This window comes from Salmo trutta, chromosome 2 (assembly GCF_901001165.1).
Source record: "Salmo trutta chromosome 2, fSalTru1.1, whole genome shotgun sequence".
Classification (NCBI taxonomy): domain Eukaryota; kingdom Metazoa; phylum Chordata; class Actinopteri; order Salmoniformes; family Salmonidae; genus Salmo; species Salmo trutta.
Genome location: NC_042958.1, coordinates 35,027,635 through 35,052,950, shown reverse-complemented (window position 1 = coordinate 35,052,950; position 25,316 = coordinate 35,027,635). Strand labels below are relative to the sequence as shown.

Below are 25,316 nucleotides of genomic sequence, written 5' to 3'. Positions count from 1 at the left end.
GGTATGAGTATGGGCACAGGTCCAGATTTGACTCTTTGCATGAGGTTCTTTCCAATTCAGGCCAATTAAAGTTAATACAACGTAGAGCAATGACGAGAAACTCCGAGTATTTTCAAAAACAGCTAGACACCCTCAGGAGCTTTATTTTCAAGTCTGTGAAAATAATGAGTAGTCAAAAATGATGTATTCATTAGTTTAATTGCATGTATTGATGATATGTTCATAGGACTTGGCATTTGAAGAATCTATTTGTTGCACTTAACGTTTTATAGCTTATTTATCCAATTACATTTTTTTTTAAATCGACTTTGTCTGGAATTATTGAGTCGTGGGTAATAATTACCTTTAAGATTCCCTTTCGGAAAAACCACATGAATTTCACATGTGATCTGATGTGAAGTTAATATGATAACACATGAGCATGTGAAAACATGATCTCGTGAAATAAATTTGACAACATGGGGATATAAAATGTCAACATGTGACACCATGAAACTACACGTGACAACATTTGAACGTTTTCCACATGTAAAACTGCTAATTACATTTTCAAAATGTAACATTTTTCACATGTGAAAAGGCAATTCCACATGTGAGAGTTCGATTTTTTTTTAAGGGAAGTAATGAAATGGTATGACAGGTTTTATGGTACTGTTAGCAGTATGCTATTCAGCTAAAATAGTGTAAACATCTTTAATTAATAAACGTGATTATAATTGACATGATCACTTAGTGCTGACTTTTACTTTGAAGTCCAAAGTGCAGAAATACAGGTGAAATCAGTTATTGACACAGACATGGTGGCTCAGCAAGAGATCGGAATGCTGTGAACCAAGAGGTTGTGAGTTCACATTTAAGGTGAGGACATGTTGAATAATAATTACTGTATAAATAAACATACACAATGTAATCCTTTATGTAAAATAGTTAGGTTTAAAATACTGCGTCTGTGTGACAACTTTTTTGTTTGCTGGGCATCACCTGTGAAATCTCGTGAAAAATATCCACACAACTTAATGTGAAATATCATCATGTGAAATGTTCCAAAACCAGACGGTTTCACACAATTTCACATGTGAAATAAAATGTTACAATGTGCAAAACGTGGACATTTCTCATGTGAAATCATAAGGGTCACCCTATTCCCTATATAGTCCACTACTTTCTACCAGAGCCATATGGGTACCACATAGGGAATAGGGTGCGTTTGGAACATAGCCTCTGTGGTCAGGAAGAAAGGGCTTAAGTGTTGTTAAAAGGGGGAATTCAAAGCTGCTGCTCAGCTACACTGTGAGTGTTGATCTTCCGTGGTTGTTGATTTTCTCTACTTCTCTGAAGACTGTGGGAATGGGGTGCTCTTGTTACAGTAGCTACAGCAGCTCTCCCATAACACTCCTGTAGACAGTATTGAGAGTTCTTAGGCCTCCAAAGGACTTATCTACCCTCTTTGATGCAGCCTCGGTAACGCTCAGCTGGTGAAAACAGACACCTCGGGTTGCATCCCAAATTGACACCCTATAACCTATATAGTGCGCTGCTTTTGACCAGAGCCCAGTGCACTATGTAGGGAATAGGGTGCGATTTGGGATGCAGCCCCCTCAGCTCTCCTACTGCAGGTAGGGAGGAAGACAAAAGGCCTATCTGGGGCAGGGAAGGGAGGAGAGGAATGCAGGGATGAGTGTTAAACATGAAAGATGACACCCAGGGCGGTGTGTGTTCCGAACTCCCTCAGGAAGCCCTACTGTTGTAAACTGAAAGACTGCCTGCCTGAAACAATGTAACATGCTGAGTCAGCTTTCTCACAAACCTTTACTGGGATCACTTCTTTACTTCCTTTGGTTTAAGGGACATACTATACAGGCCAAACAGTAGTACAGTGCTCCCTCGGAAGTAAACTATTAGTTTAAGATCACATTTTCTGTATGAGAGGCCTCTCGTTTGGAAGTGATAATAATATACTGTAATATAATAATAACATACTAGTTAATGAGAAGATGAAGGACCAGGAAACGGCCTAGAAACAGATTATCGGTTGTGAAGATGGTGACTGTCCTTGTTTGACAGTATCCATATCTGCATGCATGGAAAAAAACATGGTTTGACACATTTGTATCATATATCTCATATACCTAGTGAATGGCGGCGAATGTGATAGGTGAGGAGAGGACAGGTTGACAGTCGGTGGGTGAGCATTGGTTGTCTCTCTCTCTCTCTCTCTCTCTCTCTCTCTCTCTCTGTGTGTGTCTCTCTGTGTCTCTCTGTGTGTGTCTCTGTCTGGAGAGAAAGGTCAGGATTAGCATCTTGGGGCATCTGTCGGTCAAAAGGGCTGTGGCGTGTTTACACGTGTATTTATTTGATTTACAACTGCACAGGACCAAGAAAAAAAATCTAAACTGAAATTGAGATTTCATACTTTAAAGTATGGCTGGACTACATTATTCAAAATACTAATTAATTTGGTTGGAGGCAATGCTTTGCATTTACTGTGTAATTTATCTCACCTGCGGTAAGCTGCAGGTGCCTACAGGGTAAAAATATCCCTTCAACCTGTTTTGAAAACAAAAAACGGAACATTCTGCTCCATTGCACTCCATTGTAAAGTCCAATATATTTGACCGCATCGGAAGCTACAGGTTTGTTTACACACTTTGTTGTGAGAAGAATCACAGCTGTACTGAATTTGATTGTTGTAACTGATAGATTCTTAAAGAGATGGACGGGATCTTAAGCACCTACAAATTCGTAACATATCATACGAATTGCAGGAAACATAACATGGGCGTAACATATCATACAAAATGCATTACATTGTACACAATTGTGTACAATTTTTGGATACACGTTTTGACTCGTGAGTGCTACTTTCAAAACTACTGGCTGAAATTGTACAAAACCTTTCTAGCATCACTTTAAAAGGGAAAAACTGTTAGAATCAGAGGACACGATGTTTAGGGAGCAAGTGGGTAAAATTGACTGTGCTGGATAGTGTAGGGGTAGACAGTGCCTGGGAAGCCTTTAAAAGTAGATTCCTTGATGTGGTGAATGTGATGGCTCCCATTAGACAGGTCAGAGTACAGCAGAGATCTAGCCCTTGGTTTAATCATGAGATTCTAGAATCTATACAAATAAGGCCTTAAAGAAATGTAAGAATTCTCAAGAGCAACCTGATTTTCTCCTATATAAACATCACAGAAATGAAGCACATATCAAAATGAATGAAGCTAAGAGGGGTTACTTTGCGGATAAAATCATTGAGAACAAAAATTACCCTAAAAAGCTTTGGAAATCATTTAAGGAACTAGATTGTAGTAGTACTACCAAAAACAAGCTAAACAGTATTGGACTGAACATCAGGGGGGAGATGATACTGTATATGAAAAAGCAGAGGTTGCCAATGAATTCAACTATTTTTTTACTACTGTTACCAGTAAGCTGGTTAGCAAGCTGCCCACCAGTTCTGGTTTGTATGGAAACGACCAAGTCAAGAAGTATTATGTCCGAGTTAGGAGTTCAGCCAAACTTTTTTTATTTTGCAAAGGTAGAAACAGCAAAAGTAGCTGGTATGCTAGCAGAGTTTAAATGCTCCAAAGCCACAGGCCTGGATAATATTCCTGCAAGGTTTCTTAGCGATTCTGCTGAGCAAATTGCCCCTTGTATTACACATATTGCTCTCTTGAACCAGGCATCTTTCCCAGGGACATGAAACAAGCTAAAGTTATACCTCTGTATAAGAAGGGGATAAAGTCTGACCCTGGGAATAACAGGCCTGTGTCTATCCCCAGTATGACATCAAAGATCAAAGTCAAGAATATGTCAACAAACAAAGTCTAATGTATGATTTTCAGTCGGGTTTAAAAAAAACCTACTCCACTGATTCATGTCTACTTCACTTGACTGATTTCATCAGGAAAGAGATTGATGAGGGAAATCTGTGTGGAATGGTACTGCTTGACCTACAGAAGGCCTTTGATACAGTTAACCATTGTCTCCTAATCTCCAAACTGGAGGCACTGGGGTTAAGCAGTACCCCTCTAAGCTGGGTAAAGTCCTATTAGGGAGTAAGTAGTAGAGGTTAGTGGTTCACTGTCTCAGGCAAAACCAATGAGTTGTGGCATTCCACAGAGGAGCGTGCTTGGGCCTCTACTGTTTTTACTATATATAAATGATATGAAAGATACTTGTTCTTGCCATCTTTTCCTTTATGCAGAGGACTCTACACTTCTGGTGTCTAATAAAAGTTAAACTATGTTGGAGAGCATACTTAGCACAGAGCTTTGGCTAGAAAATCCAAGCCGCTTCATAAGGACTCCATGAGTGTGCTAGCCACTGCCCTCATTCAATGCCATTTTGACTACGCTAGTACATTTAAATATACATTCTTTTTTTTGCCAGAGAATAATATGCATGCACTACATATGCACGCACCACTTTTCCATTTTTTCTTTTTTAGAATTTTTTGAAACAAGTTTTGTTTTCTTAATTTCACTTCACCAATTTGGACTATTTTGTGTATGTCCATTACATGAACTCCAAATACACATCAATTTAAATTACAGGTTGTAATGCAACAAAATAGGAAAAACGCCAAGGCGGATTAATAATTTTGCAAGGCACTGTATAGGGGATAGGATGCCATTTGGGATGCAACCTAAATCTGCAACAGCACAGGGGGATCTGGTTCAGATGGCTACTTTGAGCTGAATTCCTGCTGTGATATCCCAATCCCCACCACTGCATGGAACTCATTTGTTATTCTTTGGCAAAAAAAGTATGTCTTTTTAAATGTAGATTAACTTTAAGGACTGGTTGTTCTTTTAGACACAGTTAGTATTGAGCATGTCTAAAATCTTCACTGCTGATACTTGTAGTATTAAGAAAAAAAAGTCATGTATTTAGACTAGAGTGATTGCTTGGTGGTTTTAGCCTCCAGGTCTCAGAGCGTAACATAGGTAATCCCAAATGGCACCCTATTCCCTTATAGAGTGCACTACTTTAAGAAGAGCCCAGGCAGCTGGAGGGCTGAGTAATCAGTGTTGAGGAGGGAACTCATGCGAGTCAATAAGTGTTTCTGCTGCCAATTAACGCATACTGGCCTGAGCACACACAGCTAGTGCAGCCGGAGAGGATCCCTCTAACCCTCTCCTTAAGCCATGCTCAAGTTGTGGAATTTAATATTTTATGCTGCTAGCTAGCTATCTCCAGGCCATGGCGTTTGGGCCATGGCGTTTCGGCCAGACGCACGGACAGCCAGACTCCCAGTCACCCTCATGCATTATTCTGATGAGGTTATCAAAACCATAAGTGCCTCAGTCATTTTAATACCTGTCTGCCTGCTGACGTGCCCTCTTAAGTCTTATCAGACTGTGTTTTCTTTTGCTAATTCACTGCGGAAGCTGTGGTACAATAGCAGGCCAACAATTAGCTCACCTGATTCTTATACAGTCAGAGCTCAGATAGAGGTCCTTGCGTTTTCATCATATCCATTCATTTTATGATATTGCTGAATTTCCATGTCCAATGTCTGTATTTGTATTGTATTTTGGGGTGATTGCGTAGATTTCAGGGAAGAGATATTGGAAGTAATTTGCTCAAAGCTAGATATCTCGCCGTGTGGTAGTGAGGATTCTGAATTAATGAGACGGTGAAATGAAAGCTGCATGATTGTTATCTTGATGGCAGGAAATACACTGGCACGGAACTATAGCTTTTATATTGGCTGAGTGAGTAGGAAAAGAATAGGGAACTAACCTCACTGTCAGGGTCCTATGTGATATTCTGTTCCAGACAGTAATTATTATTATCACTGTGCTGTTGGAACAGTGTGAGTAATGAAAATCTACCTATTTTCTTCCTCAGCAGATTTGGACTCCACTGTCCTGTAGGAAAACAGGCTCTGGCAATAAAGCACTATTCTGAATTTAGATTACCTCATCCCCTCATTGGTTTTTAACTCGTTGCACAAGGTCTCCATGTCACATTTCCATTGATTCTCATCCAACTTGCAAGGGTGAATGAATAAGAAATAATTTCCTGGTCTGGTTTTCAGACTTCCATTATAGATCATTGTTATAAAGGAGTCTTCTTAGAAGAAAAAGTGCTATCTAAAACCCAAAAGGGTTCTTCGGCTGTCCCCATAGGAGAACCCTTTTGGGTTCCAAGTAGAACCCTTTATGTTCTAGGTAGCACCCTTTTGAGTTCCATGTAGAACCCTTTCCACAGAGGGTTCTACATGGAACCAAAAAGGGTTCTCATATAGGGACAGCTAAAGAACCCTTTTCTAACCCTTTTTTCTAAGAGTGTAGGTGTGTACCAGACCAGTAGCCTATTATCCATTGTATTTTCCATCTGGTGAGATATTGACTGGGCCAGTGCATTATTTAGTCGATTATGGCCTAATTGACCTTTGTGTGCATAATTGATGTTACACTTCTGCAAAGCTCCTTTTGTTTGATGTATCGGAGCAGGGCAGCTAAATCTTCATTACCGCTTGTTGATGCTCAGGCTGAGACAGCCTGTATTTGCTGTAAATTAAAGCTTCTTCCCTCCCAGCCTATGGGGTGAAGTTTTCCCTAGGTGCAGATCTAGGATCAGTATTCCCTCCCCCTATCCTAATCCTTAACTGTTTCAGGGATTGCCAAGATCAGCGTCTAGAGGAAATTTAACCTACTCTTCCCATCGCCTGGAGGAAAACTGAGCCAGGCCACAGAGTCTGGACAGCCTGCCCACAGAGGAGCATTCCCTGTCAGGCAGACAGTGAGAGACCTCCCCCCTCTTCTGGCCCATCCATTCTATCATTACACTTTATAATCCCACTGCCTGGGGCTAGAGGAAGCAAGCCATAGGGAAGGCAAGGAGAGGGGTACTATTCAGGGTAAAGTCAGCTGATACAGTAGCTAGCTAGACTTACTGTACGGTTACCTTGCCTTGATCAGATGTTTTTGGTGCCGAAACAAAGCAAGAAACACACACTGACCGTTTTTCACACATTTTAATAGGGCATACTGTCTCTATAGTTCTGTATTCTCACCTGTATTAGAAGAATGAATACTCATGGGCTGTGTCTCGAATGGCACCTTATTCCCTATATAATGCACTGCTTTTGACCACAGCATTAAGGGCCCTGATCAAAAGTAGCCCAGCTAGCACATAACATTCTGAGAACGATCATGGTGAGAGGGTGTTTGTCCTATGGTTATTTTGCATGCAACCTTCCCCCAACTTTCTGGGAATGGTGCAGGATAGTTGCATGGCTTTGTAACATTCGCAGCACATTTAAGAAACGTGGCACTGGTGTAGAGAGGAGTAGGCAGGAGGCAGTCGCAGGTTTAGAACTACTGAATGTATTTCAAATCAAATTGTATTTGTCACATGCGACAAATACAACAGGTGTAGACCTTACAGTGAAATGCTTACTTACAAGCCCTTAACCAACAATGCAGTTTTAAGAAAATACCCCCCAAAAAGTAAGCAATCAGAGTAACATAATTAAAAGAACAGCAGTAAATAACAGTAGCGAGGCTATATACAGGGGGTACCAGTACAGAGTCAATGTGCGGAGGCACCGGTGTCGAGGTAATATGTACATGTAGGTAGAGTTATTAAAGTGACTGTGCATAGATAATAACACAGAGTAGCAGCAGTGTAAAAGAGGGGGGGGGGGGTAGCCATTTGATTAGGTGTTCAGGAGTCTTATGGCTTGGGGGTAGAAGCTGTTTAGAAGCCTCTTAGACCTAGACTTGGCGCTCCGGTACCGCTTAACGTGCGGTTGCAGAGAGAACAGTCTATGACTAGGGTGGCTGGAGTCTTTGACAATTTTTAGGGCCTTCCTCTGACACCACCTGGTATAGAGGTCCTGGATGACAGGAAGCTTGACCCCGGTGATGTACTGGGCCGTAAGCGCTACCCACTGTCCAGGTGTGTCATCTGTGGATCTGTTGGGGTGGAATGGGGCTAGGGTGGGGCTAGGGTTTCTGGGGTAATGGTGTTGATCTGAGCCATGATCAGCCTTTCAAAGCATTTCATGGCTACAGATGTGAGTGCTATGGGTCGGTAGTCATTTAGGCAGGTTACCTTAGTGTTCTTGGGCACAAGGACTATGCTGGTCTGCTTGAAACATGTTGAAAATGGTTGAGGTTGAAAATGTCAGTGAAGACACTTGCCAGTTGGTCAGCGCATGCTCGGAGTACACGTCCTGGTAATCGGTCTGGCCCTGCGTCCTTGTGAATGTTGACCTGTTTAAAAGTCTTACTCACATCGGCAGCGGAGAGTGTGATCACACAGTCGTCCGGAACATCTGATGCTCTCATGCATGTTTCAGTGTTACTTGCCTCGAAGCAAGCATAGGAGTTATTTAGCTCGTCTGGTAGGCTTGTATCCCTGGGCAGCTCTCTGTGCTTCCCTTTGTAGTCTGTAATAGTTTGCAAGCCCTGCCACATCCAATGAGCGTCGGAGCCGGTGTAGTACCATTTTATCTTACGGTTTGCCAGTTTGATGGTTCGTAGCGGGATTTATTATGAGCTTCCGGATTAGAGTCCCGCTCCTTGAAAGTGGCAGCTCTACCCTTTAGTTCAGTGCGAATGTTGCCTGTAATCCATGGCTTCTGGTTGGGGTATGTACGTACAGTCACTGTGAGGATGACCTCATCAATGCACTTATTGATGAAGCCAGTGACTGATGTGGTGTACTCCTCAATGCCATCGGAAGAATCTCGGAACATATTCCAGTCTGTGCTAGCAAAACAGTCCTGTAGTTTAGCACCGAGTCACTGGTGCTTCCTGCTTTAATCTTTGCTGGTAAGCAGGAATCAGGAGGATAGAATTATGGTCAGATTTGGTCTAGAGTTTTTTTCCCCTCTGGTTGCACATTTAACATGCTGATAGAAATTAGGTAAAACTGATTTAAGTTTCCCTGCATTAAAGTCCCCGGCCACTAGGAGCGCCGCCTCTGGATAAGTGTTTTCCTGTTTGCTTATGGCGGTATACAGCTTATTGAATGTTGTTTTAGTGCCGACATTGGTCTGTGGTGGTATGTAGACAGCTACGTAAAATACAGATGAAAACTCTCTAGGTAGATAGTGTGGTCTACAGCTTATCATGAGATACTCTACCTCAGGTGAGTAAAACCTTGAGACTTCCTTAGATATTGTGCACCAGCTGTTGTTTATAAATATGCATAGGCCCCCGTGTCTTACCAGAGGCTGCTGTTCTATCCTGCCAATAGAGTGTATAACCCGCCAGCTGTATGTTATTAATGTCGTCGTTCAGCCACGACTCAGTGAAACATAAGATATTACAGTTTTTAATGTCTCGTTGGTAGGATATACGTGTTTTCAGTTCGTCCCATTTATTTTCCAGCGATTGAATGTTAGCTAGCAGTACGGATGTAAAAGGCTGATTAGCCACTCCTCACCTGATCCACACAAGGCACCCCGATCTCTTTCTGCGAAATCTCAGTTTCTTTCTCCAATGAATGACGGAGATGAGGGCCTGTTCGGGTGTCTGGAGTATATCCTTCCCGTCTGACTCATTAAAGAAAAATTCTTTGTGCAATTCGAGGTGACTAATCGCTGTTCTGATGTCCGGTAGCAGCAACATTATGTACAAAATAATTTACAAACAATGCGAAAAAACAAACAAAATTGCACGGTTGGTTAAGAACCAATAAACCGGCAGCCATCCCCTCTGGTGCCATCTCCCTAGTAAGCACCATAGATCAAAGTGGGACAAAAATGTTGTCTTGCTCAAAATGTATCTTCATAAACAAAAAGGCACAGGGCGAACCCAAAATGCAAAATATAAAGTACTCAGGAAATAGTAGGAGAGATTCCTCTCAGGAAAACAAGTACCATTTACAATGACCGACAAAGACAAATACAGTGATAGAGTGGGGATTGGAACCAGGTGTGTCTAATGATGACGAGGCAAGTCCGGGGTTGATGAGTGAAGGACGTTTGCCAGCAGTAGGTTCGGCAGCAGCTAGAAGGCCGGCAACTCCGAACGCCTGAGCTAGACAGGAAGGGGAGCCAAAGTGAAGGCTGGTGTGACGAAACTTAACAAAAAGCGTACTTTTCTTAGTATTTCATTACTTTAACAGAACGTTTCGTAAAAGTTGAAGAAGAAAAAATCAAAATGGTTTGACATTGGGAATGTTCTCGAATTGTTCAGATAACTTTAAGAAACAAGTATTTCAACACAACGTTTCCTACAGGTTTCTGCATCTGCAGATGGATAACATCATAAGACAGAATAGAATTGGGGATTTAGTGGTTTTAACATTACATTGGCAGTATCTTAATGCACGCAAAAGGATACATGGCTTTCCTCTTAAATCAAAACTAATTAATATTGGTCAATGATGTAAGCGTGTATACAGTAAGTGCATATGATGAATGGGGGTCGCTAGCAGTCAAACTCATTGCAGTATATGTTCCACAGCCACGGAGCTGTGTATTGAACTGACATTTCCCAGCTCATTGCTCATGAAAATGTGTGTATTATAGAAAATGTCATATATCAAACAATGTCATACAGCTTGATAAAATAATTGTTCTCACTGATTTACTGTAGAAACGTCCTATTGTATTCCAGGAATTTCAGTCACTTAACATTGATTTAGCCATACCAGATAAATTACTAGAATTAAGGAATAAACTACCAAATCTGTTACATTTATGAGATTACAATGGTAGAGCTATGCCTTTATATGAATATATAATACTTTGAGCCTTTCTCCCTATGCATAGTGTACTGCAAAACCAAGTGGGCCATTTTACAGTGGGATTGAAAAAGCGTTTGAGTTATAGGGTCCAGGGAGGGACTGCTGCTCTTCCGCTTACCTTGCCTGGTGACTCCTTCTGCAGATGACTCTAGTCACTGGTCTGCACCCCAAATAGCACCCTATTCTCTACATAGTGCACTACTTTTGACCAAAGTGGGCCATGGTCAAAAGTAGCGCACTATATAGGGAATAGTGTGCCATTTGGGAAGTTGCCTGGAAGAACTGGGGGCTTTCAACAGGGACTCTGATTGATATCAGCTCTAGTGGGACATTGCTTCCCACCCAATTGCCAAGTGGCAGGCTCTCTGTTGGACACAAACAGAGAGAGGGAAAAATAAATCAAAAATAAATGCTGTGGTAGCTCTCTTCCCTTATGGCCTGATTCTTCCTCTCTGTTCTCTTCTTATTTTTCTCTTGCTCTCTCACTCCCTTCTTTGGGGACAATTTGTCCTAGTTTCAGCTCTCTGAGGAAGATGACAGGTGTTTTTCTCTCTCTCTCTCTCTCTCATTCCTTCCCTCCCTCTCTCCCTCACCACATCCAGATGTTCGTCGGAGAACGATCTATGAGTACCATCGTGTGGAACTGACAAAGACCAAAATCACCAACTCTACAGCAGTGGAGATGATGCCTCTACCGAGTAAGATGGATTCCTCTAAATAGACATGGCTCACGATATGATATATGATAATGACAACACAAGTAGGCCCCAATGAACTAGTCTAGATCGTAGACCTTGTCATAGGTGAAATATAGAGGGGTCTGTTCAATGTCTGCCTAATAGATTTTTCCTCAGACTGTATCCCATCATTTCAGGGACGCTTGTGTGTCAAAACTCCTCTCTTTAGAATGATCTGTTTGCATTAGCAATCTACAACTTTCTAATTATCCACATATGGATTTCTATGTTGGTTTTGACTTGTTCAGCTCTGGGCCCATATGTATCAGGTGTCTCAGAGTTGGTTTGCTAATTTAGTGTCAGTTGTTTAGCCTTTTAGATCACAATGCATAAGATAACATGTACAAGGGAGACCTGATCCTAGATCAGCACTTCTATTCCGAGATGCTTGATAAATATGGCCCCGGTTATGCATTATCAAATAAAACATTCTAAGTTGAATTTTTACTTGTTAAGAGCTCTGGATCAGTGTTGTGAGTCAGCAGACATGGGTGTGTTGTAACATATGTGTGTTGTGATGTGCGTGTTGTGACGTGTGTGTGTGTGTGTGTGTGTGTTGTAACATGTCAAATAAAATAAAAATGCATTTGTCACATGTGCCGAATACAACAGCTGTGTTGTAACGTGTGTGTTGTAACGTGTGTGTGTGTCGTTTTCCCTCCCTAGCGTGTCTCCAGTTCACCAGCTGTGACAGCTGCATCTCCTCCCAGATCAACTTCAACTGCAGCTGGTGCCACCTCCTTCGCAGGTCAGACACTCCTCTATACCCCTCTTGTCTTTGTCTCCATCTCAAATGGCACCCTACTACCTATATGTTGCGCTACTTTTGACCAGAGCCATTTGGGACACGGCTCATGTCTTTTTCTCTCTTCCATCCAACACTAAATATTTCTGTTGATCTTCCCCTCAATCTCCTTCGCTCGCTCAGTCCCTCTGTCCTCCCTCTCCCTCCTTCCAATGTTGCTATTACCTCTCATCACTCAGTACCTCTGAGATGTTAGCTAGCTACTGAGTGTGAGGTGTATGTATCGCATCTGGCTATCATATGGAGTCTGACCCTTCCCTTCCAGTGGACTATTCCCTCTGAGCTCAATTACTGCATCCGGAATGGCAACCTATTCCCTATATAGCGTGCTACTTTCGACAATAATTCCTGGTCATAATTATAGTGCACTATAAAGGGAATTGAGTGCCAGTTGGGATGAAGTTATTGAGTCCTGGTGATGCTCTGTTGGTTTCTCTTCCTGATGATGTGCAAAGGAAAGGCAGGTAGGATAGCAGAGAGAGAGAAAAGCATGATATTCCACCCATTATTCTTGTTTTTGCGACCTAGACATCCGCTCTCTCACACCTACTCTGTCTTTCTCCCCCCCCTCCCTTCTCTTCCCCCTTCCCATCAACCATTTGTCTTTCTCTTTCACACTCTCGCACAAAAAGTTAAATATTGGAGACCGTGTAAAATGTTATTGCACAGATGGTGTATTTCCTGCCATGTGTGAGATGTGAACGATGTAAGTTTGGACAACGTTGTGGCAGTGTTGTTGGGGCGTTGTTTATGCATTTGATCCAAGTTACAAGCCATTAGTTATCAAGTGCACTGAACAGTTTTGGGCCTCAGTTCTTGGAAAATGTCTACGGAGTTAGCGGAAATGATTTGCTCAGTTGGACTACTATTATTTCCCCTTCTCATATGTCTCTACACTTTGGCCACTTCCTAAATGGCACCCTATTCCCCACATAGTGCGCTACTTTTGTAAAAAGGGTGCCATTTGTGAAGAAGCCTTTAAGTGGCTTATGCATCCATTATTGAATGACTCCACAGTTATTTTAAACGTATAATTTATTCTGAGTGACGATGCACAATTTAGGAGATGTCCCCTACAAGGGCCTCTGGGAATTTGTGAGGTGCCGAAAGGTCAGGGTTTAGCCTTTTCCTCTGTGTCCTCTCTCCATCAAACTATACTACTACTAATAATACAGTCATGTGTGTATACATTTTACTTCCTGGTGGCCCTGGGAATCAAAACCATAATCCTGGCACCGTGAGCGCAATGCTCTACCAATTGAGCCATACAGGACCACAATTGCCAATCTACATGTATTCTGTATCCCACAGAGCTGCGGAGACAATCTACACCTGAATTATAATGATCTAATTATGCTGCATTTTAATGAGATAGAAACGTGCCCGTGCTGCATCACATGGTTGGGGCTTGCTCCATCCTTTGTATCCTTCAACAACAAACTTCAATGGAAAAGGCAAACGAATGCACAGTTTAAACAAGCCAATTTAAATGCGTTGCGGCATTGTTGGACCGCGGGTTAATGAATGAAAGAAACCTATGATTTTAGAGAACGGCTGTAATGAACTATATCTCCCTCTCTCTGGCTTTACTCTCTTTTTCTCTGCCTTTCTGATTCTCTTTTTCTCCCCCTCCCCTCTCTCTCCCTTTCTCTCGCTCCCCCACTCTCTGGAAAGGTGAATGCTGGGTGTTTTCTCCCCCATAGCGTTTCAGGCTAAATCAGCTTGTTGCTGCCTCTGATGTATGCAAGCTGAGTGCTGGGCTGGGTTGGACAATTAAAAGCGTGTTGGAGCTAATAAAGCATTCAAGGCATCGCTATGGACCAGCGACTGGCCGTGGTTGCCAATATTGCTGAGAGCTAATTTGGTGAGAAGAGACGGTCGGTGCGGGATTTGTTTACTTGGAATACCCAGTAGTTGTGCATCATGACCGTAATATCAAAATTACTGCCACCACATCAAAGGTGGAAGAGACTTCAAAGATGAAAAGTGTTACGCCTTAATAAGTTGTGGCCACTCTGTATTTTATTCAATCACATTGCATAGTTTGTGGGAGATAGATTGTGTGCCGTGCCAAAAGTGTAATCATGGTCTCATCATTCCTACACACTCTGATAAGTAGCTATGTTGACCCTGTGAGCTCTAGCTTGCATAGCTCGCCCAGCTTGATCTAGCTCGCCCAGCTTGATCTAGCTCGCCCAGCTTGATCTAGCTCGCCCAGCTTGATCTAGCTCGCCCAGCTTGATCTAGCTCGCCCAGCTTGATCTAGCTCGCCCAGCTTGATCTAGCTCGCCCAGCTTGATCTAGCTCGCCCAGCTTGCATAGGAATTGAAAAACTGTATGGTTGAAGGACATGGGGGAAAAGGAATGGCTAATAAGTCTGGCTGCACATCTGGCTGGCTGACTTACTGCAAATTGAGAAATTATGTGACTCAACAAAATGAAGAGGAAACTGTATTCTGAGGCCAAGATCAATGATACAAAGAATAATGGAAAACATTTTTGAAGTACTTTAAATTAAATGATGGGCATTCAACTCCATCTTTCATTTAATCAGATGGCTTATTCGTCACAAAACCAGAAGGACAACCGTCTCTGCAGCACTCCACAAATCAGGCCTTTATAGTAGAGTGGCCAGATGGAAGCCACTCCTTAGTAAAAGGCACATGACAGTTTGCCAAAAGGCACCTAAAGGAATCTGACCATGAGAAACAAGATTCTCTGGTCCGATGAAACAAAGATTGAACTCTTTGGCCTGAATGTCATGTGTCACGTCTGGAGGAAACCCGGCACCATCCCTATGGTGATACATGGTGGTGGCAGCATCATGCTGTGGGGATGTTTTTCAGCGGCAGGGACTGGGAGACTAGTCAGGATTGAGGAAAAGATGAACGGAGAGAGATCCTTGCTGAAAACCAGCTCCAAAGTGCTCAGGATCTCAGACTGGGGTGAAGGTTCACCTTCCAACAGGACAACGACCCTAAGCACACAGCCAAGACAACGCAAGAGCGTCTCTGAATGTCCTTGAGTGGCCCAGCCAGAGCCCGGACTTGAACCCGATCAAACATCTCTGGAGAGACCTGAAAATAGCTGTGCAGTGACACTCCCCATCCAACCTGGCAGAGCTTGAGAGGATCTGCAGAGAAGACTGGGAGAAACTCCCCAAAGGCAGGTGTTCCAAGCATCATTTATTTATTTAACCTTTATTTAACCAGGTAGGCAAGTTGAGAACGAGTTCTCATTTACAATTGCAACCTGGCCAAGATAAAGCAAAGCAGTTCGACACATACAACAACACAGAGTTACACATGGAGTAAAACAAACATACAGTCAATAATACAGTAGAAAAATAAGTCTATATACAATGTGAGCAAATGAGGTGAGATAAGGGAGGTAAAGGCAAAAAAGGCCATGGTGGCAAAGTAAATACAATATAGCAAGCAAAACACTAGAATGGTAGATTTGGAGTGGAAGAAAATGCAAAGTAGAAATAGAAATAATGGGGTGCAAAGGAGCAAAATAAATAAATACAGTAGGGGAAGAGGCAGTTGTATGGGCTAAATTATAGATGGGCTATGTACAGGTGCAGTGATCTGTGAGCTGCTCTGACAGCTGGTGCTTAAAGCTAGTGAGGGAGATAAGTGTTTCCAGTTTCAGAGATTTTTGTAGTTCGTTCCAGTCATTGGCAGCAGAGAACTGGAAGGAGAGATGGCCAAAGGAGGAATTGGCTTTGGGGTGACCAGAGAGATATACCTGCTGGAGCGCGTGCTACGGGTGGGTGCTGCTATGTTGACCAGTGAGCGGAGATAAGGGGGGACTTTACCTAGCAGGGTCTTGTAGATGACCTGGAGCCAGTGGGTTTGGCATCGAGTTTGAAGTGAGGGCTAGCCAACGAGAGCGTACAGGTCGCAGTGGTTGGTAGTATATGGTGCTTTGGTGACAAAACGGATGGCACTGTGATAGACTGCATCCAGTTTATTGAGTAGGGTATTGGAGGCTATTTTGTAAATGACATTGCCGAATTCAAGGATCGGTGGGATGGTCAGTTTTACGAGGGTATGTTTGGCAGCATGAGTGAAGGATGCTTTGTTGCGAAATAGGAAGCCAATTCTAGATTTAACTTTGGATTGGAGATGTTTGAAGTGAGTCTGAAAGGAGAGCTTACAGTCTAACCAGACAGCTAGGTATTTGTAGTTGTCCACATATTCTAAGTCAGAACCGTCCAGAGTAGTGATGCTGGACAGGCGGGCAGGTGCAGGCAGCGATCGGTTGAAGAGCATGCATTTACTTTTACTTGTATTTAGGAGCAGTTGGAGGCCACAGAAGGAGAGTTGTAAGCCATTGAAGCTCGTCTGGAGGGTTGTTAACACAGTGTCCAAAGAAGGGCCAGAAGTATACAGAATGGTGTCGTCTGCGTAGAGGTGGATCAGAGACTCACCAGCAGCAAGAGCGACATCATTGATGTATACAGAGAAAAGAGTTGGCCCAAGAATTGAACCCTGTGGCACCCCCATAGAGACTACCAGAGGCCCGGACAATAGGCTATCCGATTTGACATATTGAACTCTATCAGAGAAATAGTTGGTGAACCAGGCGAGGCAATCATTTGAGAAACCAAGGCTATTGAGTCTGCCGATGAGGATGTGGTGATTGACAGAGTTGAAAGCCTTGGCCAGGTCAATGAATATGGCAGCACAGTATTGTTTCTTATCGATGGCGGTTACGATATCATTTAGGACCTTGAGTGTGGCTGAGGTGCACCCATGACCAGCTCTGAAACCAGATTGCATAGAGGAGAAGGTACGGTGGGATTCGAAATGTTTGGTGATCTGATTGTTAACTTGGCTTTCGAAGACTAGAAAAATAGGTCCGTTATGCTCTGGTCTGAGTCACGCTGTACAAAACTGGCGATAGCTTTTCGAGCTAAGGGATAGCTGATGACCGCCAACCGTGCCTAGCTGAACTCCAACGTTAGCCAGTGAACTGGCCAACCTCCGGCTAACCTCTTACCCAAGAAGACTCAAGGCTGTAATCACTGCCAAAGGTTCTTCAACAAAGTACTGAGTAAAGGGTCTGAATACTTATGTAAATGTGATATTTCAGTGTTTTATATATATATTTGCAAAAAAAATCTAAAAACCTGTTTTTGCTTTGTCATTATGGGGTATTGTGTGTAGCACAAAAGCATCCTGTGGCGTACTGCATTAACATCAAATAGCTCCCGTGATATGCAACATTTCAGGGAAGTTAGGAACCAATATACACAGGCAGTTAGGAAAGCAAAGGCTAGCTTTTTCAAAAATAAATGTTCATCCTGTAGCACAAACTCCAAAAAGTTTTGGGACACTGTAAAGTCCATGGAGAATAAGAGCACCTCCTCCCAGCTGCCCACTGCACTGAGGCTAGGAAACACTGTCAACACTGATAAATCTACGATAATCAAGAATTTCAATAGGCATTTGTCTACGGCTGGCCATGCCTTCCACCTGGCTACCCCTACCCTGGTCAACAACTCTGTACCCCCCACAGCAACTTGCCCAAGCCTCCCCCATTTTTCCTTCACCCAAATTAAGATAGACCAGACCAGAGCATACCGGACCTAGATACTATGTCTAATTGCATAGTATCTACAGATTGTAAGTTAAACATAAATATTTTTACTAAAAGTATTATTACATATATTGTTGATTGATTGTCTATGGTTTTCAAAGTCTCCCAACGGTTCTATTTGTCGGGTTAATTTGAGATAAATGTTGTAATTTTTCAGCCCTTCCTGATCATGTGAACAGAAACAAGCTACATACGGGCAATACCAAAATAAGTGAACTTGTGATTTTGTTTCTCCGTGGCAAAATCTGCAGAGCTGAGATGGTTGTAAAATGTATTTTGTATTTGTTATTATTCTATTTTTTTAAAGGTTTGAATCAGCATTGTTTTGAGTATCAGTTCATAAACCATGTGCCACGGAATCAGCGTATCGAAAATCTCTTCCTAACTATTTTGCAACCTGTATGGCGCCGCAGTCAAAAGTTTGGTCCTCAAGTAAAACATATATATATTTGGGGGGGTCTTTAATAAAGGGCAGACAAACAACTTCCCTACCTTCTTCACTTGCCTTTCCCAGATGTATATATTTCTATTCAAATGAGGTAGCTCAACCCATTTAGAATTAGCAGTGTGGTGTCTGAGTGGATGTTGGAAGGAAGGTCTGGTATGCATTCCAAATGGCACCCTAAATAGTGCTCTACTTTTGATCATGACCCATAGGGGAATGGGTTGCAATTTGGGACGCAGTTGGTCTCAGAGGCTGGATGACATTAAGGTTAAACCTAAATGGGAAAGGATCCGGAGGGACTGGCCAGACCTGTGATGTTGTGATATCCTTTCTCTGACTCTCTCCCTCTCTCCTTTCGCTTCTCCCAGGAAAACATAGGAAAAACGAGGTGGATTTACCGGAGGAATCAGTCTCGACTGATTGGACAGATGATTTTACCGGCAAAAATTGTGAAATCCGGGGAGCGTGGGCTGATTAGAGAGCAGAGAGAGATGGGAATGGACTCCTCTTCTTCCTCCACACAGAGAGCTTTGCCATAATAATATCCACCATGCAGGGCTAATGGGAGTTATAGGATCTGATGAGAATAAGGATGGAGGATAACTCGGCCTGTCTGCCTGCCTGGCAGTGGTAGCTTGTGGGTGGAGATTTGTAATAAATGAAACGGTATCAAACACATGGAAACTTAAGTACCTTCCCATCTATTCCATTCCAACCATTATGAGCCCATCGTCTGATATCTCCGCCAACCAGCCGCCACTGCTCCATGTCGATTAGATTTGGTGGGTTTATGCTATTGTGTTTAGTCTTCCAGGTTTTTATTGAGGTGTATGAAATTGGTTTACCACCTCCGCCATTGGTGATATGAGGGAGCAGACATCTTTCTCTGACTTCAGAGTTTCAGGCAGACGGACAAAACATACGAGAGAGAGAGAGAGAGAGAGAGAGAGAGAAATAATGTCAGAGAGGGCTTACTGAAGAGAGAGGAGAAGAAAAGAGAGTGATAGGGAAGGGGGAGATATTAGTCATTATGATCTGTGAACAAGAGGAAGAATGAGCAGTTGCCCCTGATCAAAGGCTAAACAGAGTTTATTCGTCGCCTCGGGTTGGGAGGCATGACACAGGCATTACCTATTCCCCCTCATCCCCCTTTCCCCCTTCCCATTTCCTTTCACCCCCTCCACCAACCCCTGTACTCTGAGCAGTTTGACCCAGTGAACTTCCTCTTCACAAATCCCCCCCATATTCTAATAATCATGGGCTGTTCCCCCTTTGGACTTCCTGTATTTTAGACTCCCAGCAAGGTGTGGGGTCTGATTGGATTATTTTAGTATCATGTAACATCTGCAGGTCTACAGAGCTGGATGTATCTGTTAGTATAATTGATGATTTTAGAGATTTATCCAATCCATCTTTGATTGCGGTTTGTCCTTTTTAGTGATGCATGTCTAGGGTTCATGTTCCTAAGCTCTTTCTGAATATCCTCTCATCTGGTTTCAGGTGTTCCAGTGGGTTTGACCGCCATCGGCAGGACTGGGTTGATAACAGCTGTCCTGATGAGGTGAATATCATCCTGGCTGATGGAAATGACTAGCTTTCTAATATGAATAGCGAGTGACTGTTGACATGGTGTGGTGCGTGCGTGTGTATCGGCTGTAATGTTTTTCTGTGTGGCTGCCAGGTTGATGGATGCTCTGGTCTGCTACATGCAGGGGGAAAGGGATGCCTCAGTTACTCCTCTCACTATCTAACTATCTATCTCTCACTCTCTCTTATTTGAAAAGTACCAGTATTTCTACATTGCATGAGAAAGAAGACTCTTGTATGCTGTCTTGCAGACCAAAGACAAAAGCTGTGATATCATCAACACCACACAACTCTATCCATTCACCACCACGTTAGTTGCCAAGACAACAGGCCAGAGCAGAAGCAGAGGAGAGACCACCACAGCCGGAGCCTCCTCGTCCACATCCCACCCCCCAACCAGCGTCCCCACTGAAGGTAAGACAACTAACATATGCCCCAAAGCAGACAACTCCAACCGGTGTCTTGAGTACTGGTCAGGTCACATGGTCAGGAAAAACAGTATCTTGCTCAGATAGCACAAAACAAATTATTTGTAGTTTTGTTATTTTTTATTTCATCTTTATTTAACTAGGCAAGTCAGTTAAGAACAAATTCTTATTTATAATGACGGCCTACCAACAGGCAAAAGGCCTCCTGCGGGGACGGGGGCTGGGATTTAAAATAAAAAATAAAATACAAATATAGGACAAAACGCACATCACAACAAGAGAGACAACACAACACTAAATAGAGACCTAAGACAACAACATAGCATGGCAGCAACACATGACAACACAGCATGGTAGCAACACAACATGGCAGCAGCACAACAAGGTAGCAGAACAAAATATGGTACAAACATTATTGGGCACAGACAACAGCACAAAGGGCAAGAAGGTAGAGACAACAATACATCACACGAAGCAGCCACAACTGTCAGTAAGAGTGTCCATGATTGAGTCTTTGAATGAAGAGATTGAGATAAAACAGTCCAGTTTGAGTGTTTTTTTACAGCTCGTTCCAGTCACTAGCTGCAGCGAACTGAAAAGAGGAGCGACCCAGGGATGTGTGTGCTTTGGGGACCTTTAACAGAATGTGACTAGCAGAACAGGTGTTGTATGTGGAGGATGAGGGCTGCAGTAGGTATCTCAGATAGGGGGGAGTGAGGCCTAAGAGGGTTTTATAAATAATTAAGAAACAATACATGAAACTAGTGCTGGGCGGTGACTCTACGTTCTATAATGGTATTTCAATGTTTGGTTTGTTAAATGTGATGCGCAACTCTGGCGAGTGTAATGTCTAGGGATGGCATTCAGTATGGCATGGCAAGCGGTACTGGAGTGCCAAGTCTAGGACAAAAAGGCTTCTCAACAGTTTTTACCCCCAAGCCATAAGACTCCTGAACGGGTAATGAAATGGCTACCCAGACTATTTGCATTGTGAGCCCCCCCAACTGCCCCCCGCAATACCTTTTTTTACGCTGCTGCTACTCTCTGTTTATCATATATGCATAGTCACTATAACTATACACTCATGTACATACTACCTCAGTTGGGCCGACCAACCACTGCTCCCACACATTGGCTAACCGGACTATCTGCATTGTGTCCCACCCACCACCCGCCAACCCCTCTTTTACGCTACTGCTACTCTCTGTTCATCATATATGCATAGTCACTTTAATCTTACATCTACACGTTCCGCTAGCGGAACGTCTGCTCCAATATCCAATGATGGGCGGGGCGCGAAATACAAACTCCTCTAAAATCCGAAAACTTCCACTTTTCAAACATATGACTATTTTACAGCTATTTAAAGACAAGACTCTCCTTTATCTAACCACACTGTCCGATTTCAAAAAGGCTTTACAGCGAAAGCAAAACATTAGATTATGTCAGCAGAGTACCCAGCCAGAAATAATCAGACACCCATTTTTCAAGCTAGCATATCATGTCACATAAACCCAAACCACAGCTAAATGCAGCACTAACCTTTTATGATCTTCATCAGATGACACACCTAGGACATTATGTTATACAATACATGCATGTCTGTTCAATCAAGTTCATATTTATATCAAAAACCAGCTATTTACATTAGCATGTGACGTTCAGAACTAGCATTCCCACCGAACACTTCCGGTGATTTTACTAAATTACTCACGATAAACGTTCACAAAAAGCATAACAATTATTTTAAGAATTATAGATACAGAACTCCTCTATGCACTCGATATGTCCGATTTTAAAATAGATTTTCGGATGAAGCACATTTTGCAATAATCTAAGTACATAGCCCAGCCATCACGGGCTAGCTATTTAGACACCCAACCAGTTTAGCCTTCACCAAAATCACATTTCCTATAAGAAAAATGTTCTTACCTTTCCTTCGTCAGAATGCAGTCCCAGGACTTCTACTTCAATAACAAATGTAGGTTTGGTCCCAAATAATCCATCGTTATATCCAAACAGCGACGTTTTTTTCGTGAGTTCTAGACACTATCCCAACGCTAAATCTCGGCCACGAGCATGGCGCAGAATGTGACAAAAATTTTCTAAATATTCCATTACCGTACTTGGAAGCATGTCAACCGCTGTTTAAAACCAATTTTTATGCAATTTATCTCGTAGAAAAGCGATAATATTCCGACCGGGAATCTGCCTGTCTGTATACTGAGGGAAAAACCGAAAGCCGGGGGCGGGGCGGGTCGCGAGCGTAAGGCTTAGTCCACTGAGTGACCACTTAGCTTTTGCTCTCCTTTGTTTCAGCCAGGGCTTTGAATTACGTCATTCCTGTTTTTCGCGGGCTCTGAGACTCCATTGGAGACGTGGGAAGTGTCACGTAACAGCAGAGATCCTTAGTTTTTGGAAGAGTCAAAGAAAGCAAATAAATGGTCATACAGGGTACTTCCTGAACAGAACCATCTCAGGTTTTTGCCTGCCATAGGAGTTCTGTTATACTCACAGACACCATTCAAACAGTTTTAGAAACTTTGGAGTGTTTTCTCTCCAAAGCTAATAATTATATGCATATTCTAGTTTCTGGGCAGGACTAATAATCAGATTAAATCGGGTACGTTTTTTATCCAGCCGTGAAAATACTGCCCCCTAGCCATAAGAGGTTAACCATATCTACATGTACATACTACCTCAATCAGCCTGACTAACCGGTGTCTGTATGTAGCCTTGCTACTCTTATAGCCTCGCTACTGTATATAGCCTGTCTTTTTACTGTTGTTTTTATTTCTTTACTTACCTATTGTTCACCTAATACCTTTTTTTGCACTATTGGTTAGAGCCTGTAAGTAAGCATTTCACTGTAAGGTGAACTTGTTGTATTCGACGCACGTGACAATTAAACTTTGATTTGATTTGAGGTCAAGACCCTTGGTGGACAGCTCTGGTGGACATTCCTGCAGTCAGCATGCCAATTGCACACTCCCTCAAAACTTGAGACATCTGTGGCATTGTGTTGTGTGACAAAACCTACAGTGGCTTTTTATTGTCCCCAGCACAAGATGCACCTGTGTAATGATCATGCTGTTTAATCAGCTTCTTGATATGCCACACCTGTCAGGTGGCTGAATTATCTTGGTAAAGGGAAAATGCTCACTAACAGGGATGTAAACAAGTTTGTGCACAACATTTGAGAGAAATAAGATTTATGTGCGTATGGAACATTTCTGGGATCTTTTATTTCAGCTCATGAAAAATGGGACCAAAACTTTTATATTTATATTTTTGTTCAGTGTATATACACTACATGACCAGAAGTATGTTGACACTTGCTTGTCGAACATGTCATTACAAAAGCATGGGAATTAATATGGAGTTAGTCCCCCCTTTGCTGCTATAACAGGCTCCAATCTTCTGGGAAAGCTTTCCACTAGATGTTGGAACATTGCTGCTGGGACTTGTTTCCATTCAACCACAAGAGCATTAGTGAGGTCAGGCACTGATGTTGGGTCATTAGGCGTGGCTCGCAGTCGGCGTTCCAATTAATCCTAAAGGTGTTCAATGGAGTTGAGGTCAGGGCTCTGTGCAGGCCAGTCAAGTTCTTCCACACCAATCTCAACAAACCATATGGACCTTGCTTTGTGCACAGGGGGAATTTTCATGCTGTAACAGGAAAGGGCCTTCCCCAAACTATTGCCACAAAGTTGGAAGCACAAGATCGTCTAGAATGTCATTGTATGCTATAGCGTTAAGATTTCTCTTCACTGGAACTAAGGGGCCTAGCCTGGAAAAAAAGGGGCCTAGCCATGAAAAAGGGACCTAGGGGGCCTAGTCATGAAAAACAGGCCCAGACCCTTATTCCTCCTCCTCCAAACTTTACATTTGTCACTATGCATTTGGGCAGGTAGCATTCCCCTGGCACCAGCCAAATCCAGATTCATCCGTCGGACTGCCAGATGATGAAGCATTATTCATCACTCCAGAGAACGCGTTTCCACTACTCCAGAGTCCAATGGCGGCAAGCTTTACACCACTCCAGCGCTTCAGCAATCGGCGGTCCTGTTCTGTGAGCTTGTGTGGCTGAGCCGTTGTTGCTCCTAGACGTTTCCACTTCACAATAACAGCACTTACAGCTGACTGGGGCAGCTCTAGCAGGGCAGAAATCTGACGAACAGACTTCTTGGAAAGGTGGTATCCTATGATGGTGCCATGTTGAAAGTCACTGAGCTCTTCAGTAAGGCCATTCTACTGCCAATATTTGTCTATGGTGATTGCATGGCTGTGTGCTCAATTTTATACACTCGTCAGCAACGGGTGTGGCTGAAATAGCCAAATCCACTCATTTGAAAGGGTGTTCACATACCTTTGTATATATAGTGTATATCCATAAAAAATTAGGCTGATTCATGATTTCGACTGGCTGAGAAAAGCTGCCTGTCTGTCTCATTCCGACCTGTTCATTACTATGGGACACAGTGGCAATCGAATTTCAATATTGCGACAATGTTGCAAATGTCGGCGATAATGTCTAGATCTGTTTTACTATGGAGATCAAGTTTATCAGTTGCATGGCTGGGCCAATGAGACAGTAGTAGTGGTAGCGGTGGTTACGGTGGTGGTGGCGGTGGTGGAACTGCGTTACTAGGTAACGACATAAACAATGGCACTTCTTATGAATGTGCTGGCCATGTGTATGTTGTCTAGTATATCCTGGGCAGGATAGACTCTGACAATGGGAATTCCAAACCACCCGTTGTATAAAACTAACATAAGTGGAGTCACACTATCTGAAATTGTCCAATGAGAAAAGCTTGTTTTCCGATGCAAATGTTTTGCTACAGTGAGTCTTAATGCACACAACCCTGAGACTACCTTCGAACAGAAGGGTAGGCTAAGAAGATGTGATGGATGTGCTGTTGGGACGTTAAGTAAAACAAAGTACCCGGTACATTTCCTCAGCCACTCCTCAGTAAAAGGCACATGAA

At 42.8% G+C, this 25,316-nt stretch overlaps 1 protein-coding gene across 2 annotated transcripts in view; it reads left to right on the top strand.

Moving 5' to 3' along the window:
- LOC115154454 (plexin domain-containing protein 2) overlaps window positions 1–25,316 on the top strand; it is a 168,601-nt gene that overhangs the window by 118,738 nt on the left and 24,547 nt on the right. For both annotated transcript variants that reach the window (XM_029700694.1, XM_029700704.1), the window contains exons 8-11: window positions 11,319–11,414; window positions 12,120–12,201; window positions 19,811–19,871; window positions 20,149–20,311. In XM_029700694.1, coding sequence (XP_029556554.1) covers window positions 11,319–11,414; window positions 12,120–12,201; window positions 19,811–19,871; window positions 20,149–20,311 — 402 coding nt within the window. The remainder of the gene's footprint in view (window positions 1–11,318; window positions 11,415–12,119; window positions 12,202–19,810; window positions 19,872–20,148; window positions 20,312–25,316) is intronic.